Below are 16,755 nucleotides of genomic sequence, written 5' to 3'. Positions count from 1 at the left end.
CCTTACCACCTCCACCCATCGGTGAGTACCAATACAAACTTAGTACAGTTGGGTCTTCATTTATGCGGTCAATTGAACCCGCGGTGTACCTCGTAAAACGAGAAACGCGTAAATGAAATAACAGAACATATGCGATTAATTGAAATAGAGACTGGGCCCACCCCCAAACTCCACTTTTTCCGACACAATACATACGTTGTAGCAAAAATAACATCTTAATTTTATGATGGTATGCACACACACATAATATAGAAGAGAAATATCAATAAGAGAATAATATACTGTACCCGGTAAAAGAAAAATCAAGGTTTAACACTTACGTAAGGTTAGGTTAGGTTAGGAAAAATCAAGGTTTAACACTTACATTAGGTTAGGTTAGGTTAGAATAGAAAAAATCGAGGTTAGGTTAGGTTTAACACTTACTGTACATTAGTAGAAGAGATGGGTCGGCGTACGGGAATGGCGGCTGGTTCCGAGGCAGAGGGCAGATTACTGGCCTTCAGGTGAATTACCATCACTATCCACCATAGTTGTCAGGGCCTCCCTGACAAATCCCTCAAAGTCACCATCACTGCCACTATCACTGGCTTGGGCTGGCTGTGGTGGGTTGCGGGTGAAGAAGTCCGTGATGTTACGCTGACGGCTAGTGTTGATGTTGTCGTGATACATCTTGAAGTACGGCTCCATAGTGTGCAACAGCTGGTTATTGAAGACTTCATAGCGGTTATCATGAAGGTCGTTAGAAAGGATGAGCTTCAGTTTCTCTGCACACTCGATGACATCCTTAACATTACCATGCGTTAACTTGTGTTCTTCTTGGGATGAAGTACCGCCTGTCTCTTCACTGACATGATCGTCTTCTAACATCTCGTCAGCAGTCACCCCAGGATCCCTTATCACCTCCATAATGTCGTCGTTGGTGGTCTCGGAGAAGCCTGCAGCTGTAACACTCTGCGCAGCTTCTCTGGCAAGGTCCACTGGCACTGCAACAGACTGAACCTCACCAGTCACAGGTTGACTCTGCCTCCCACCTGGGATACCTTGCAACACATGACGCCATGCGTGACGAATCGTTGCTACAGACAGCTGATCCCATGCCTCCACCAAGAAGTCAACAGCTTTCAGGACGTTAAATTTCTTCCAAAACTGTTTGACGCGAACTTCTCGATCCGCCAACTCTTGTTCCTCATCCTCATCGCTCTCACTATCGGTGTCACCCAGGTTACGCAACTCATCCTTGGTGTAGGTACAGTCGTTCAGGAGCTTAAACTTCTTTGTAGAGAATGCAGCCTTCACATTACAAATTAATTCTTAATCCATGGACTGGATTAATGACGTAGTGTTGGGAGGAAGGAAGACCACTTTTACGTTGGGGTGACGATCCAACAGTAGGGGCGAGTGTCCTGGTGCGTTGTCAAGCAGCAACAAAATCTTGAATGGAACATTCTGTTGCTCGTAGAATTTCTTGACGTCGGGAATGAAATAGTTATCAAACCAAGAGAGGGACAGAGCAGAGAGCATCCACGCCTTATGTGCGGTTAGCCAGTGGACATTTAGCTTGCTCATGTCCATGTTCTTGTAGGCGTGCAGCTTGCGGGCTGTGTGGCTCACCGATAACTTGAATTTACAGGTACTGGAGGCATTGATGGTAAACAGGATGGTGATGCGCTCCTTCTGCAACTTCCGGCCCCGACACTTGCTGGCAGACTTTTTCCAAAACAGACCGGATTCATCCATGTTGAACACCTGGTCATCAGTGTACTGTCCTTCCTCCATAACGTCACATAAGAACGGAGGAAAATTCCAAGCTGCAACACGGTCAGCACTAGCTTCTTCACCACCAATGTTAATGTTGGTGATCTTGTTCCTCTTCTTAAACTCTTGCAGCCACCCAGAGGAAGCATTGAAGGGTTTGGGCTCTGCAATTCCCATCTTATGTGCCACTGCTATGTACAGTTCACGTGCGTACTCTTGAACCGACCGCGTGTCCACCGCCATGTTCCGTCATGCCTGACGAATCAAGTAGCTCAAAAGTAAATTCTCCGTCTTGAGAAGCACCTTGTTCTGGCAGTACTTCAACATTGAAGCACCTGCAGACTTTGTGATGTTCATGTGTTCTTTTATCTTGGCTGCATCCTTCTTGATCGTCTGGATCGTAGATTAGTTAACACCATGCTGGCGCGCGAAATCAACCTGTCTTGTTCCTTTTTCTAACTCTTGTATTATATTGTACTTCACCTCGTAACTGGGAGCACGTCGTATCTTCTTTGGCTTAGGGCGGCTGGGTCCAGGTAATGCAAGGTTTTTCTGTGGTGGTGGAGGTCCATTGGAAGCTATTGTTACGAGGTTAGCGAGATTATCCGAACAATAGAACACAGTATACACGGGGTGACTGGGAGGAGAGTAACTGACGCGGTTAGGTCAACGGCTTCATCCCTCCCGCGGCAGGGCACGTCATATTACATTAAACCAATCACAGCTAGCGGGGAGGGTAAGGATGCGTGGCCCAATCACAGTCTGATACATCATATGACGTCACCTATAACGCAACAAAGACATAAACTGCGCAACCTACTTGCGCCGCTTACCCAATATGGCGGGATGGCAGGAGATGGCGGGAGGTTTGAATCCAAAAATGGCACGGCAAGAGAAGACCGCCAGCTGCTCTCCGCGTAAATGGCCACATTTACCGTGTACATGAAGCATCGCACTTCTGGCAAAATACCGCGTAAATGACAAAACGCGTAAACAAAAACCGCGTAAATCCAGACTCAACTGTACTGTAGTTTTATATACTATTTTCTAAAGAAATGGCAATAATGTTTTGTATATATAATTTTTTTCATGGGGCAAAGGGAGGCTCAGGAACGTAACTCCCATATTTTATCTATTTCTTATGGGGAAAATTGATCCACTTAACGTTGTTTACTTAACGTCGCATTTTCAGGAATGTAACACCGAATTTAAGTGAGGACGCCCTGTATATGTAATTCCAAATTTTGAGGATATTGATGAAAAAATGAAAGAATTAATTAAAAAAACGAGGCTACTATAAAACATCACAGCAAAATTTCCTAGCAAACAAAGTCCACTCAAGCAACATTACCAATAGAAAGATGGGAGATGTTTTGGGTCTACTAATAACCAGTGACTGTGTACAAGACCTTTAAGGCCCACAAGGAAAACTACTGTGCAAAGCTACTAAACTGCAATAAGGGCTGGATAATACTAGGCATGGGTCACACCATTGTCATGGAGGTATTAGCTTCAGAATTAGAAACAATTTATCATGAGCACTGCAAGCAAATGTAAATGCTCATCTGTTTAAGGCAAACTGAGATAAATGCCAAAACCTCACTGGTTGATGGTAATGATACCCAGGTGGTGGCAAGAGCTCTCTATTTTCATTTGGAAATGATTAACAAGTATTAACTTAAACACACAAAGTTATATGAATTGACAAATTGCAACATACCAAGAAGTTGCTGGAAGTGAAACATAGCTGTGTCATATTCATTTCTTCTGTATGACAAGTCTGCCATCATCACTGTAGCACTGTCATTCTCCTTATCTGTCCTCAACAGTGTCATGCAAGTGTACTGACACTGGTCCAAGTCATTTATCTGTCCAAAATATTAAGGAAGTAAAATACATTGAAATCATAAATATTAATTACAACAAAGACAATTACACAACACACACGTTAACAGCACTACTAAACCATTGTCTTATAACAATTTACATTATACAGTAATTTCTATTTAAAAATTAATTGATACATGATAGCTCAACAGGGCAACTTTTGCACTTAGACAACTGATCAATGGATAAACCAGGGCATTGGAGACTCATTATACACTTGTGATGTCACGAAGCTTCGTATCTGCAACCACATAAATTATCACAACCATTGTACTCAAATGTACTAAGCTAATTAATAAAATTATTATGTATAGTGCAAAATAAGGGAGGTATATATTCAAATTAATAGCTATCTTACAAGAATTCCAGCAGTGGAGATTCTCCGAAGTCAAGTCAGTGCCATTTTATAAGCAAAAAAATAAAACCTCTCCACCTTTCATAATCTCCCCACCCTCCCAGCTGGAGGGAGAAGAGTCTATTGGGGGTAAAAGTGACCGTAACACCCCCCAAACAGCTAATTCCCGTGTGTGTGTGTGTGTGTGTGTGTGTGTGTGTGTGTGTGTGTGTGTGTGTGTGTGTGTGTGTGTGTGTGTGTGTGTGTGTGCAGCCACACACAGGGTGGTGAAATGCATCTAGAGTGGCAGCATTATGTCAGTGTTAAGGTGCAAACACTGCTTGCTTCCTCTCGCTTTCAGCTCCCGTTGCTGGCTAGCCCTCGTGGCGAACAGGGAAGCAACTTGCATACGCCTTCCCCAGCCAGTACACAGCCTCCTCACCATCAAGACTCCTCTTGTGCCTCCTTGTGGCAACACACGGTAACTGGGTGTCTCATGGGCCCATGCTAGATCAGCAGGGGATCTCGGAGTAGCAGTGGGCTCAAGAGGGACGGCGGATAGGCCCACCGTCATGTGGCAGGTATAGGGTGACGGGAGTAAACCTCGAAATAAAAATCTGCGGTGGAGCCCCACATCAGGCAGACATGCTTACAGAGCTCCAACAAGACCCCAACGGCGGTGTAGGCAGAAGAGGTGACCAACATGGGAACCCAACGACTACACCGGCGGATGAAGGCAATGCCTGATGGACAGGCTACTAAGGCGAACCCCAACAAACTGGGCTATATGCAGTCCATTGCAACTCTCCCTCTCCCCAGTCATTGCAACACTTGCAGCACTGGATCAGGAAAAGGGAGAGCCAGTATGTGTGGTTACAGCCTGCGCTCCTGCCTCACCACATAAAATAACTAACGCGCAGCCATCATCCAGTTCATCATACCTCTCATCATCATCAAAACCCCCTATACCCCCAAAACTCCTCTAGCGACGGACGAGTGGTGACGGGGACAGGCAAAGATGACTGCTGGAAGTCTCTAGTAACAACTCTGCACATAGGCGGCACAGATAAGATGGTCGTTTATGCACTAGGATCCAGGCAGCAGTGCAATCCGATCCTGTCTATGCGACTGAGCAGCCCTTTTGAGGAGCCACTCTGCTCACCCCACATGGGGAGGAGGCTAGAAAAGGTGCTCTAACCATAGCCTGCCTAAAAACCCAACCTGATTGGGCAATCACACCCAGTAAGGTCATCCTTATGCAGTCGAAAATACAACCAAAATAACAGATCCAAACAAAAGCAAACCATATAACCTCTTATGGCCGTTGCATGGAATGTCAGGACCCTTCTGGATATTGGCACAAATGTGCATCCTGAAAGAAGAACTGCCCTTGTGGCAAAAGAGCTAGCTAGGTATAACATCGACATAGCAGCCATCAGTGAGTCCCGGCTCCCAGATGAGAGCCAACTCACAGAGCAGGAGTCTGGCTACACCTTCTTCTGGAAGGGTAAACCTGCTGAGGAGAGAAACCGCATTTATGGAGTTGGCTTTGCCATCCGCCAACGCATCTTGCACAGGCCAACTGAAATGCCTATTAGGATCACAAGCGCCTCATGACACTTCGAGTCCCATTGAATCACTCACGTCATGCTTTCTTCATCAGTGCATATGTCCCAACACTGGATGCAGAGGATGACATCAAGGAGGCCTTTTATGCCGACCTCGGCAGAGTGCTATCCTCTATCCCCAGAGAAGACAAAGTTGTGCTCCATGGCGACTTCAATGCCAGAGTTGGCAGAGATGCTAGCATTTGGCAGGGAACCATAGGGAGAAATGGACTAGGCAAGTGTAATCCCAACGGCCTGCTCCTCCTCAGCAAGTGTGCTGCACACAACCTCACTATCACCAGTACCTTGTTTAGGCAGTCCGACAAGTTCAAAGGTTAGTTGCATCACCCACGACCCAAACACTAGCATCTCATTGACTACATCATTGTCAGAGAAAGAGATAGCTGAAATGACCGCATCACCCGCGCCATGCGTGGCTGAGAACCAGTGACACTGATCATCGACTTGTCCAGATCCAAAGCTCTCATTTCACGTTGCCCCCAAAACGGCGAAGGCAGCAAGCCTCCAGAAGAGGTTTTAAATACTAAGAGTCTGGAGGATCAGTGGTAGCCTTTTATGCTTTCAGAGGAAGCAGCTCGAACATGATCTTATAAACAACCTAACAGCAAACCAACGTGAATCCCAGTGCGAATGGGATACTCTTAATACTGTTATGACAAAGACCTGCGAAGACTACATAAGCCAGACCAAGAAAAAGTACACCAGGTCTGGTTTGATGAAAATGACCCGGCAATCCAAAGTAGTCATCGATGATGGCGTGCTTTTACTATTTAACAACCCTCAGTCTCGGACCAAAAGCTGATACTTGCAAGAAGAAGAGCGGCCAGAAAGAACTACAATCTAAGAACGACTGGCAAAATGAGCCAGGCGAAGCACAAACTTGCAGATCAGCATAAGATGGCACTTGATTTTTCATTTCCACGAAAACATTTATGGGTCCAGTCACTCGTGGTGCAGCCCCTTCGCTCATCTGACGGTAACCACATATGATGTGTGAACGAAGAGCCTCCTTCAGCGCTGAAACAACCCTACCATTCATTGCTAAGCAAACACAGTTGGATATCCTTGGATGTCCTGACTACCCAGAGGTACCTCAACAACCAGAGCTGACCTACACTCAGCTATCCTCCATCCCTGGATAAAGGTAGCTACCACTCCATCAAACAGGTGAAAATAACATAGCCTCAGGGGCCTGATGGAGGTCCCAGGCGAGCTGTATCAAAGCAGGAGAACCTCTGCTTACAGTCGTCTCCACTCTCTCCTGGAGAATATATGGAAAAGAATCCCCAAGCTCTTAAAGACGCCTCATTGTCAATATTTATAAGAACAAGGGGACCGGTCAGACTGTAGCAGCACAAGTGGGATCTCGCTGCTCTCCCCGAGCTGGCAAAAAAAAAGAGATTATCGCGAGTCTTCCTAAACAGACTTCTTCCTGAGCGAAACCTTCCTCCCAAAATCTCAATGTGGTTTTAGACCATCAAATGGCACCACTGACATGATCTTTGCTGCCCACCAGATGGGAAAAGTACAGAGAACATCGGCGTGAGCCTGTGCATGGCTTTCCTCCTGACCTAACCAAGGCTTTCGACTCAGTCAACAGGAAGCCCTCCTGGTGGACCCTCAGCCGTTTGGCTGCCACCAAGTCACTCGCCATTGTGAGGCAACTCACGATGGCATGAGCCTTTTAGTGTCTATTACAGCAGCACAGTCAGAGTTCTTCCCCATCAAACAGAAGGGTTAAACAAGGGTGTGTACTGGCAACTCTCTTTTCCATCTTCTTGGCTGCCTTCCTTACTCGTGCCAGTGCCAGAATTTAGCCAGCAGGGTGAACATCGAGAGTACCGGGTGAAGGGGTCTCTTCAACATAGACGACTCTAACCAAGAACAAAGGTGTCGGCAGCTTACATTACTGAACTGTTAAAGACGACCTCAACCTTGTTGCTCACACTAGACGACATACAAAAAGAGATCCTGAACTCCTATGCAGACGCGTATACACTTCGGCCATGGTGAATGCGTAAGACTCAGATTCTCTTTCAACCTGCCCCTGGTTCAGACACAGCTGCACCATCCATCCAACAACGGTACTTCCCACCTCTCCTAATGTGGCCACTTTCTACATCTTGGCTCCCACCTGTCCTACCGAAAAAAATAGATGAAGATTCATCATCGGGTCAGATGTGCATCTCAAGCCTTGGGCGAACTCCGAAAGCGTGTCTTCAGCTCAGCAGGGAGCTGAAATTATCTGCCAAGTTGCACGTATATCGAGCAGTGGTCCTGCCCACCCTACCTGTGGCGGTGAGATATCGGTCATACAGGAGGCACCTCAAGGCACTTGAGAACTTTCACCAACGCAGTCTACGTTTCCATCCTCCGAGTTCTAACTGTAGGGCATCGAGGTACCATTATCCATGGACAACTATGTTTGGTTGGCCCATAATACCCACATGGACGACAGTAGACTGCCAAAGCAGCACTTGCTTTACAGTCACCTGACGAATAGTAAACGTAACGCCGGCGGGCAATTGAAAGGTATAAGGATAGCAAGACTTAAAGATCTGAAAAGGTGCCAAATCTCGACCTCTTCACCCTGGGGAGTCGGTGCTCCACATCATAACGCTTGGAGAAAGCACCACACGAGAAGGTATCAATACTTCGAGTTATCCCGACTTTCAAACCGAGGGCAGAAGCGCAACGTCAGAAAGACGCTGCCGCATGGCTCCCACAGTAGATGGGCCACTCCATATGCAACGAATGTGGACGACGCTGCCGGTCCCGTATCGGCCTCTTTAGTACCTCAAAACTCACTAACCTAAGTGACATCACTAGTAGCTCAAATCATTGTATCATAACTGGATGATCGTCATACTCGATTCAAGTGACAGCAAAGTAGTAGTAGTAGTGTGTGTGTGTGTGTGTAAACTAGTTCATGGTGAATTTAAACAAACACACACACACACACACACACACACACACACACACACACACACACACACACAACAACAAGGGACAGGGGGGATATGCACTATAAATCTTTTGTGTTTGTTTTGTCGTGGTTGCCATAATGCTCTTCATTCATGACAAATGGCAACTTGGAAATACCATTATTTGTGAGTTATGACTGTCTATTTGTTGTGGTGTGTTGGGGTGTGTTGGGGTGTGTTGGGGTGTATGGTGTGTTGTGGTGTGTTGGAATGTGTTGGGGTGTGTTTGGATGTTGAGGTGTGTTGGGTGTGTTGAGGGTGTGTTGGGGTGTGTTATTGTGTGTTGTGGTGTGTTATAGTGTGTTGTGGTGTGTTAAGGTGTGTTAGGTATGTTGTGTATGTTGTGAGCTGTGTTGGGTAGTATTAGTGTGTTGAGGTGCGTTAGTGTGTGTTCTGGTGTGTTGGGGTACTGGGCCCTTTTGTGGTGTTAGGGTGTGTTGTGCTATGATGGGTAGTATTGTGGTGCTGTTGTGGTGTGTTGTGTTGTGCTATGTTCAGTGTGTTTGTGATGTGTAGACAGGTATACAAACACAGAGATATACAGTCAGTTTCTCTCGTATTATCTCCGAGTATCTCTCTGGTCATGACCCGGGCTTAAAGCTTTTGTTTCTGGTGAGAGCTGGTAGCTTATTATTCTCCCCCCCTTTTCCCCTGGCCAGCCTGGCACTGTACCAGACTAAGATTCTGCTCTGTCTGTCTGTCGTCTCTTGTCCTCTCTCTAGTTGCTGGCGCGGGGATGTACCATATTTTCAGTAATATATTATGTTTCACCCACCGACTCTGCTTTGCTCGTGTGTGTGTGTGTGTGTGTGTGTGTGTGTGTGTGTGTGTGTGTGTGTGTGTGTGTGTGTGTTATGTTTATTTCTTAATATTTGATCGATTTAATAACAGGTTATCCTTGGGTTGACTTTGGGGGGGGGGGGGGGGGGGGGGGGGGGGGGGGGGGGGGGGGGGGGGGGGGGGGGGGGGGGGGGGGGGGGGGGGGGGGGGAGAGAGAGATGTGTTTAGCCCCATCATGCACCTAAAAAATATTGGATGGTGGGCAGCCCAATAAATTTCTGGGTGGGTAGGGTGGGGCAGGCAGAGAAGATGGGGAGGGCAGAGGGTGGGGCAGGGCAGGGCAGGAAGGGCAGGGGAGGGCAGGTTGTTACAAAGACCTCTACCCACCTCTCATTACCTCAGTCTCCTTCTGCCCTCATTACCCACACCTCTGCATGGATACTTCACCCAAGACTGTACAAAGGGCGAAATGCGAACTTAATATGCCATTCTATTGATTGGTGCGTCCTCTTCCTCTGTGTTCCCAGGCCTGTGTAAGAGCCAAGAGAGGAAGAGCGAGGTTTTTACTTGTGACGGAAACTCTGTACATTGATTGTTTTAACAAGTAAGAAGTGCACTGATTCTTTTAAACAAGTAGCCGGTGAGAGATCAGATAAATGTAGGTATTAATTTTTCCCTAAGGTGTCTCTCTTGTAGAGATTTAAGGCAGGATGGTTTAGGTTAGGGTTAGTTAGGTTAGGTTAGGTTAGTTAGATCACCCTACACAAAGCTGCTAAATTAGTATGAAAATCGTGGTGTAGGTTCAGGTGGCGTGTCGGGCCGGTGTTGGTTTGACCTGAAATACTGCACAACGTGGGTGAGGCAGAGACCCGTGGACAGTGGCCTGAGCACATCAGTGTTCTATCCATGAGAGGTGTGGCTTGTTTCATGAAATGTGAGGATAAGAGTGCATCCTAATAAGTGAGGACAAGAATCACATCTAGCACGGGTGAATAGAGTCACATCCCAGCAGGTAGACCAGAGTCACATCCCAGCACAGGTAAGAGCCAGAGTCATCCCAGCACAGGTAAAGACCAGGTCACATCCCCAGCACAGGTGGACCATATCCCAGATCGAGTTAACAGGAGCTAACCAAGGTTGGGTCCTGTCACCTGGGGCTGTTTGAGGTGAGACAGTGAAGTCAATGCTTCACGCAGACTCGGTAGTAAGTGACTTGACAGCATCTTCTCCTTTGGTTCTAATCACGATCGTTCATTTAAAGCCTCAATAAAAATACTGACGTAGACCCGGAGCCTAACAACCTAATCTGGTGCAGCTTATCTTAATCTAAACTAGCCTAATCTAAATTACCCATAACCTGCTCAATCGAACTCTAACTAAAAAATAATTTAACATTAACAACAACAACAACAACCAGTAAGAGGCAGACACAACTCTCTGGTAGCATATATAAAATGGTTAACCATAGGAGGCGTCTTGAAGGACCCTCAGAGAGTCCTAGAGATGAACACCCCTCATATATAATTTCAAGGTTGGGAGGAAGAGGAATTGCAAATCTCACCCCCGAAAAAGAGCCTCGAGACTAGGTAAGTGAAGGCCCTTCGTAACCTCTTGGTATTAATTAGTTAAGGGAGGAGATGGGGTTTGTTGTGAGATTGTCCTTTTTCCGACTGAGGGTTTATGCTCCTTGGTTGGCTGAAAATGAGGGAGTGAGAGGGAGTGGGTGAGGGAGGGGAAGGAGGTGAGGTGGGAGGGTTGGGCAAAATGAGGGGAGGGGGTGAGGGATGAGGGAGGAAGTGATGTGAGGTGAAGGGAGGGGGACGTGTGGGGGAGCAGGCAGAAGGAGGGGGATGAGAGGTGGACTGTACTCTGAACTACGGCCGTAGTTATGGCCCGGACAGTATTCTGAACCACGGCCGTAGTTATATTTGGACAGTATTCTGAACCACGGCCGTAGTTATGGCCAGACAGTATTCTGAACCACGGCCGTAGTTATGACGGACAGTAATCTGAACCGGCCGTAGTTATGACCCGGACAGTATTCTGAACCGGCCGTAGTTATGACCGGACAGTAATCTGAACCACGGCCGTAGTTATGACCGGACAGTATTCTGAACCGGCCGTAGTTATGAGCCGGACAGTAATGAACCGTATGATTGCGGACATTGTTCCATGCCTCTCTGACTCAAGAACAACCAACAACAAACTAACACAGGCCTCCCTGTCACAGGCTCTCTAAACACACACCAGGCCTTCCACAACATGGGGCCTCCTAACACACCAGAAAGCCTCCAAACACTTGGGAAGCCTTCCAACAACACATCCAGGAGCCTCCTAACACACCTGGGCCTTCTTAAGCACACCAAGCCTTCCTGTGCACCGGGAGGCCTGACACATCGAGCTGACTCCAACTCACCTGAAGCTCTACAACACACCTGAGCCTCCCTATGCTGGAAGCCTTCCTAACACACAGGCATCCCTAACACACCTGAAGCCTCCCTAACTCACCTGAAGCCTAACACACCTGAAGCCTCCTAACACACCAGAAGCCTCCCTAACACACCTGAAGCAACACACAAACCTCCCTAACACATCATGGAAGCCTCCAACACACCTGAAGCCTCCCTAACACACACAAGCCCCTTCTACAAACTCCTAACACACCTGAAGCCTCCTTGTCAAACCTCCTAACACACAGGCCTCTAACACACCAAGCCTCCCTAACACCTGAAGCCTTCCTAACACATCAGGAAGCAACACATCGGAAGCCTTCCTAGCACACAACTCCTAACACACCGGAAGCCTCCCTAACACGCCGGAATTCTCCTAACACATCGGAGCCTCATACTAACACCTGAAGCCTCCCTATAACTCCAGGACCCAATAACCCACTTCTACACACCAGGGAAACCTCCAAGGGCCGGAACCCTGCCCAATAAATCTCCATACAGAAAAAAACTACTAAAAAATATTTTCAGAATCTCAATAAATCCAGCCATAACGAAAAGAAAAAAAATAGGAAATTCTTTAAGAGTGTTTACAATGGTGAAACTTGATAACTCGAAACACGAATAAACTTTGGTAAACAAATGTCCCCAGGGGTCGAGGATCGTGTTTACAAAGGTCAAACTTATGATAAACACCGATACACAGGTGAACAAGGTAAAACAAAGGTGCCAGGGTATGGATCGATTCATCGTGTTCATTAACAATGTCCCCGGAACCGTGTGATAAATTACTGTGTGCTTCTCAGGCAACAAATTATTTTCAAGTCATTTTTGGTGGTGGTGGTGGGCGATCATCTGAACTTACCCCCTCCACCGAGGTTATTACACCTGATGATTAAATGCATAAACCTTACCTGTGAGAGATGGTTGGGTTAAGGTTACGTTGAGTTGGGAAAATTTGGCTGGGTTAGTTTGGTTTGGTTTGTCTGGATAGGCTTAGGTTAGTTTGAGGTTATGCAATATTAGGTTAGGTTGGGATTTGGTTGGGATTGGGTTGTGTGGTGAGTGACGGGTGAGTGACAGGCTGTTGGAACAGGTGACATCAGAAGTGACTAACACCTGTCATTAAGATAATTACACTCAGTCGCTAATAACGATTTCTCAGGCTGGGGTTACTTCACATTTTTCTTGTCACTTTAAAGACTGGGCAGCTACTTACACCTGTCATTTTAAGTATGGACAATTACTTGCACCTGTCATTTTAAGTCTGGACAGTTACTTAAACCTGTCATTTTAAGTCTGGACAGTTACTTACACCTGTCACTTTAAAGTCTGGACAGTTTCTTTAAAAAAAATCCTGTCATTTTCTTAGTTAATTTCTATTGACAGCTCGACATTGTAAAGTATACTATTGACATACAGGCGGTGAGCGATACAGTTTATTATACAGTACATTAGTACATATCATCTACTTGTGGGTTATATATGTGAGAGTACAGCTTGTGAGCGATATATATCATTATAATCCACTTAAGAATAAAAACACAAAAACATGCTTAAATTACACACACACACTACTCACACACACACACACACACACACACACACACACACACACACACACACACACACACACACACACACACACACACACACCTCGTTTTTGTTGCACCATTTCGGTGTATTCAGTGAGTCGGCAACATAAAGTTTATTAAAAGCACACTACTATTCAGGATTTTACATTATTACTGGCATCTAAGACATTCATTTGTAGTCCGCAATGTACGACACATACTGTGTTCTGATGTTTGCCGTTAAAGACTATTATTGTCGTATAAGAGGATAGTGAGTCGTGGTCATGTTCAGCACTGATGGAGCCTCAGGTAGCTTTTTACATGAGCAGCAGAAGCATGAGTTCAGATTAGTGTGATGTTGTGTGTGTGTGTGTGTGTGTGTGTGTGTGTGTGTGTGTGTGTGTGTGTGTGTGTGTGTGTGTGTGTGTGGTGAATGTGTATATAGTGGGCAGGTTTGTGAGACAGGTGGTGAGTAATTGGTGGTGGTGAGGGTATTGTGGGGGTGGGGTCAGGTTGGGGTTGCAGGTTGGGGTGCAGGGGTTGGGGTGCAGGTGGTGCATGGGTTGGGTGCAGGTTGGGGTGCAGGGGTTGGTGCAGGTTGCAGGTTGGGTGCAGGTTGGGGTGCAGGGGTGCGGTGGGGGTGCAGGGTTGGGTGCAGGGGTTGGGTGCAGGTTGGGGCATGGGGTGCAGGTTGGGGTGCAGGGGTGCAGGGTTGGGTTGCAGGGGTTGGGTTGGGGATGGGGTGCAGGTGCAGGGTTGGGTGCAGGGGGGAGGTGCAGGGGTTGGGTGCAGAGGTGGAGGTGCGGTTGGGTTGCAGGGGTGCAGGGGTGGGGTGAGGTTGGGTTGCAGGTTGGGGTGCAGGGGGTTGGGTGCAGGTTGGGTTGGTTGCAGGGGTTGGGTGCAGGTTGGGGTTGAGGGTGCAGGTTGGTGCAGGTGGGGGGTTGGGTGCAGGGGTGCAGGTTGGGTGCAGGGTTGGGGGTCGGGGTGCAGGGGTGGGTTGGGGTGCAGGGTTGGTGAGGTGCAGGGTTGGGTTGCGGTGCAGGTTGGGGTGCAGGGGTGCAGGGGTTGCAGGTTGGGGTGCAGGTTGGGTGCAGGTTGGGGTGCAGGTTGGGGTGAGGTTGCAGGTTGGGTTGCAGGTTGGGTGCAGGGGTTGGGGCAGGGGTTGGGGTGCAGGGTGCAGGGGTGCAGGGGTTGGGTTCAGGGGTGCAGGGGTTGGGTGCAGGGTGGGGTGCAGGGGTTAGGTGTGGTGCAGGGTTGGTGCAGGGGTGCAAGTTGGGTTGTGCAGGGGTGGGTGCAGAGTTGGGTGCAGGGAGGTGCAGGTTGGGGTGCAGGGGTTGGAGTCGGGATGGGGGTGTCAGGTGGGTGCAGGTTGGGTGCAGGGGTTGGGGAGTGGGTGCAGGGTGGGGGGTAAGGTGCAGGGTTGGGGTAGGGGTGCAGGGGTGCAGGGGTGGGGAGTGGGGTGCAGGGGTGGGGTGGGTGCAGGGGTTGGGGTGCAGGGTGCAGGGGGTGGGGAGTGGGGTGCAGGGGTGGGGGTGCAGTGCAGGGTGGAGTAGGTGCAGGGTTGGGGTGGGTGCAGGGGGTGGGGTGGGTGCAGGGTTGGGGTAGGGTGCAGGGGTGTGGGGGTGGGGTGAGGGTGCAGGGGTGGGGTAGGGGTAGGGTTGGTGGGTCTGGGGTGGGGGTGTAGTGCAGGGGTTGGGGTATGGTGCAGGGGTGGGGGGTGTGGTGCAGGGTTGGGGGTATGGTGCAGGGTGTGGGGGTGGTAGGGTTGGGGTGGTGCAGGTGGGGTAGGGGTGCAGGGATGGTGGTAGGGTGCAGGGGTGGGGTATGGTGCAGGGGTGGGTAGGTGCAGGGGTTGGGGTATGTGGTGCAGGGGTGGGGAGTATGGTGGGGTTGGGGGTGGGTGCAGGGGTGGGTGTAGGTGCAGGGGTGGGGTATGGTGCAGGGGTGGGGTATGGTGCAGGGGTTGGGGGTATGGTGCAGGGGTGGGATATGGTGGGGTTGGGGTGCAGGGTGCAGGGGTGGGGTATGGTGGGGTTGGGGGTAGGTGCAGGGGTGGGGTATGGTGCAGGGGGTTGGGGGTATGGTTGGGGGTGGGGGTATGGTGGGGTTGGGGTGAAGGTGCAGGGGTGGGGGTATGGTGGAGTGGTGGTAGGGTGCAGGGGTGGGGGTATGGTGCAGGGTTGGGGGTAGGTGCAGGGTTGGGGTATGGTGCAGGGGTTGGGGGTATGGTGCAGGGGTGGGGTATGGTGCAGGGGTTGGGGGTGCAGGGTGGGGGGTAGGGTGCAGGGGTGGGGTATGGTGAGGGTTGGGGTGGTCTGGGGGTGGGGTATAGTTGCAGGGTGGGGGTATGGTGCAGGGGTGGGGTATGGTGCAGGGTTGGGGTAGGTGCAGGGGGTGGGGGTGGGGTGCAGGTGGGGAGTGGGGTGCAGGGTGGGGTGGGGTGCAGGGTGGGGGTGGGGTGCAGCAGGGGTGGGGTAGGGTGCGTGGGGTGGGCAGGGTTGGGAGTTAGGTGCAGGGGTGGGGTGTAGTGCAGGGGGTTGGGGTATGGTGCAGGGGTGGGGTGGGGTGCAGGGGGTGGGGTAGGGGTGCAGGGGTGGGGGTAGGGTGCAGGGTGGGGGTGGGGTGAGGTGCAGGGGTGGGGTGTAGTTGGGGTTGGGGTCAGGGTGCAGGGGTGGGTATGGTGGGGGGGTTGGGGTATGGTGCAGGGGTGGGGTGTGGTGCAGGGGTTGGGGTATGGTGCAGGGGGTGGGGTATGGTAGGGTTGGGGTGGAGTGCAGGGGGTGGGGTATGGTGCAGGGTTGGGGTATGGTGCAGGGGTTGGGGTATGTGCAGGGTGGGGTATGGTGAGGTTGGGGGTAGGTGCAGGGGTGGGGGTATGGTGCAGGGATGGTGGTAGGGTGCAGGGGTGGGGTATGGTGCAGGGGTTGGGGTAAAGGTGCAGGGGTGGGGTATGGTGCAGGGGTTGGGGTATGGTGCAGGGGTGGGGTGTGGTGCAGGGGTTGGGGTATGGTGCAGGGGTGGGGTGGGGTTGGAGTAGGTGCAGGGGTGGGGTGGGGTGCAGGGGTGTGGGGTGGGGTGTGGGTGGGGTGGGGTGTGCAGGGTTGGGGTCAGGGTGCAGGGGTTGGTATGGTTGCAGGGTTGGGTCCAGAGTTGCAGGGGTGGGGTGTGGTGCAGGAGTGGGGTTGGTGGGGTTGGGGTTGGGGTCAGAGTTGGGGTGGGGTGCAGGGTGGGGTGTGCAGGGTGGGGTGGGGTTGGAGTTGGGGTGTGGTGGGGTGGGGTGGGGTGCAGGGGTGGGGTGGGGTTGGGGTGGGTGGGGGTTGCAGGGGTTGGGGTGGGGTGCAGGGGTGGGGTGGGGTTGCAGGGATG

The 16,755-nt window shown here is 50.1% G+C and overlaps 1 protein-coding gene across 1 annotated transcript in view; it reads right to left on the bottom strand.

The window, feature by feature from the left end:
- The window catches only part of LOC121874600 (tetratricopeptide repeat protein 21B-like), a gene marked incomplete in the record, with an annotated part of 547,778 nt that overhangs the window by 110,554 nt on the left and 420,469 nt on the right, over nucleotides 1-16,755 (bottom strand). Inside the window, 1 exon segment of the mRNA XM_042378823.1 lies at nucleotides 3,476-3,623. Within this exon segment, the coding sequence (XP_042234757.1) occupies nucleotides 3,476-3,623 (148 nt within the window).

The sequence above is a fragment of the Homarus americanus genome, unplaced genomic scaffold (genome assembly GCF_018991925.1).
Source record: "Homarus americanus isolate GMGI-L3 unplaced genomic scaffold, GMGI_Hamer_2.0 scaffold34360, whole genome shotgun sequence".
In the NCBI taxonomy this organism is placed as follows: domain Eukaryota; kingdom Metazoa; phylum Arthropoda; class Malacostraca; order Decapoda; family Nephropidae; genus Homarus; species Homarus americanus.
The sequence above is the reverse complement of the archived record's forward strand: the minus strand, read 5'-3'. Positions and strand labels throughout refer to the sequence as shown.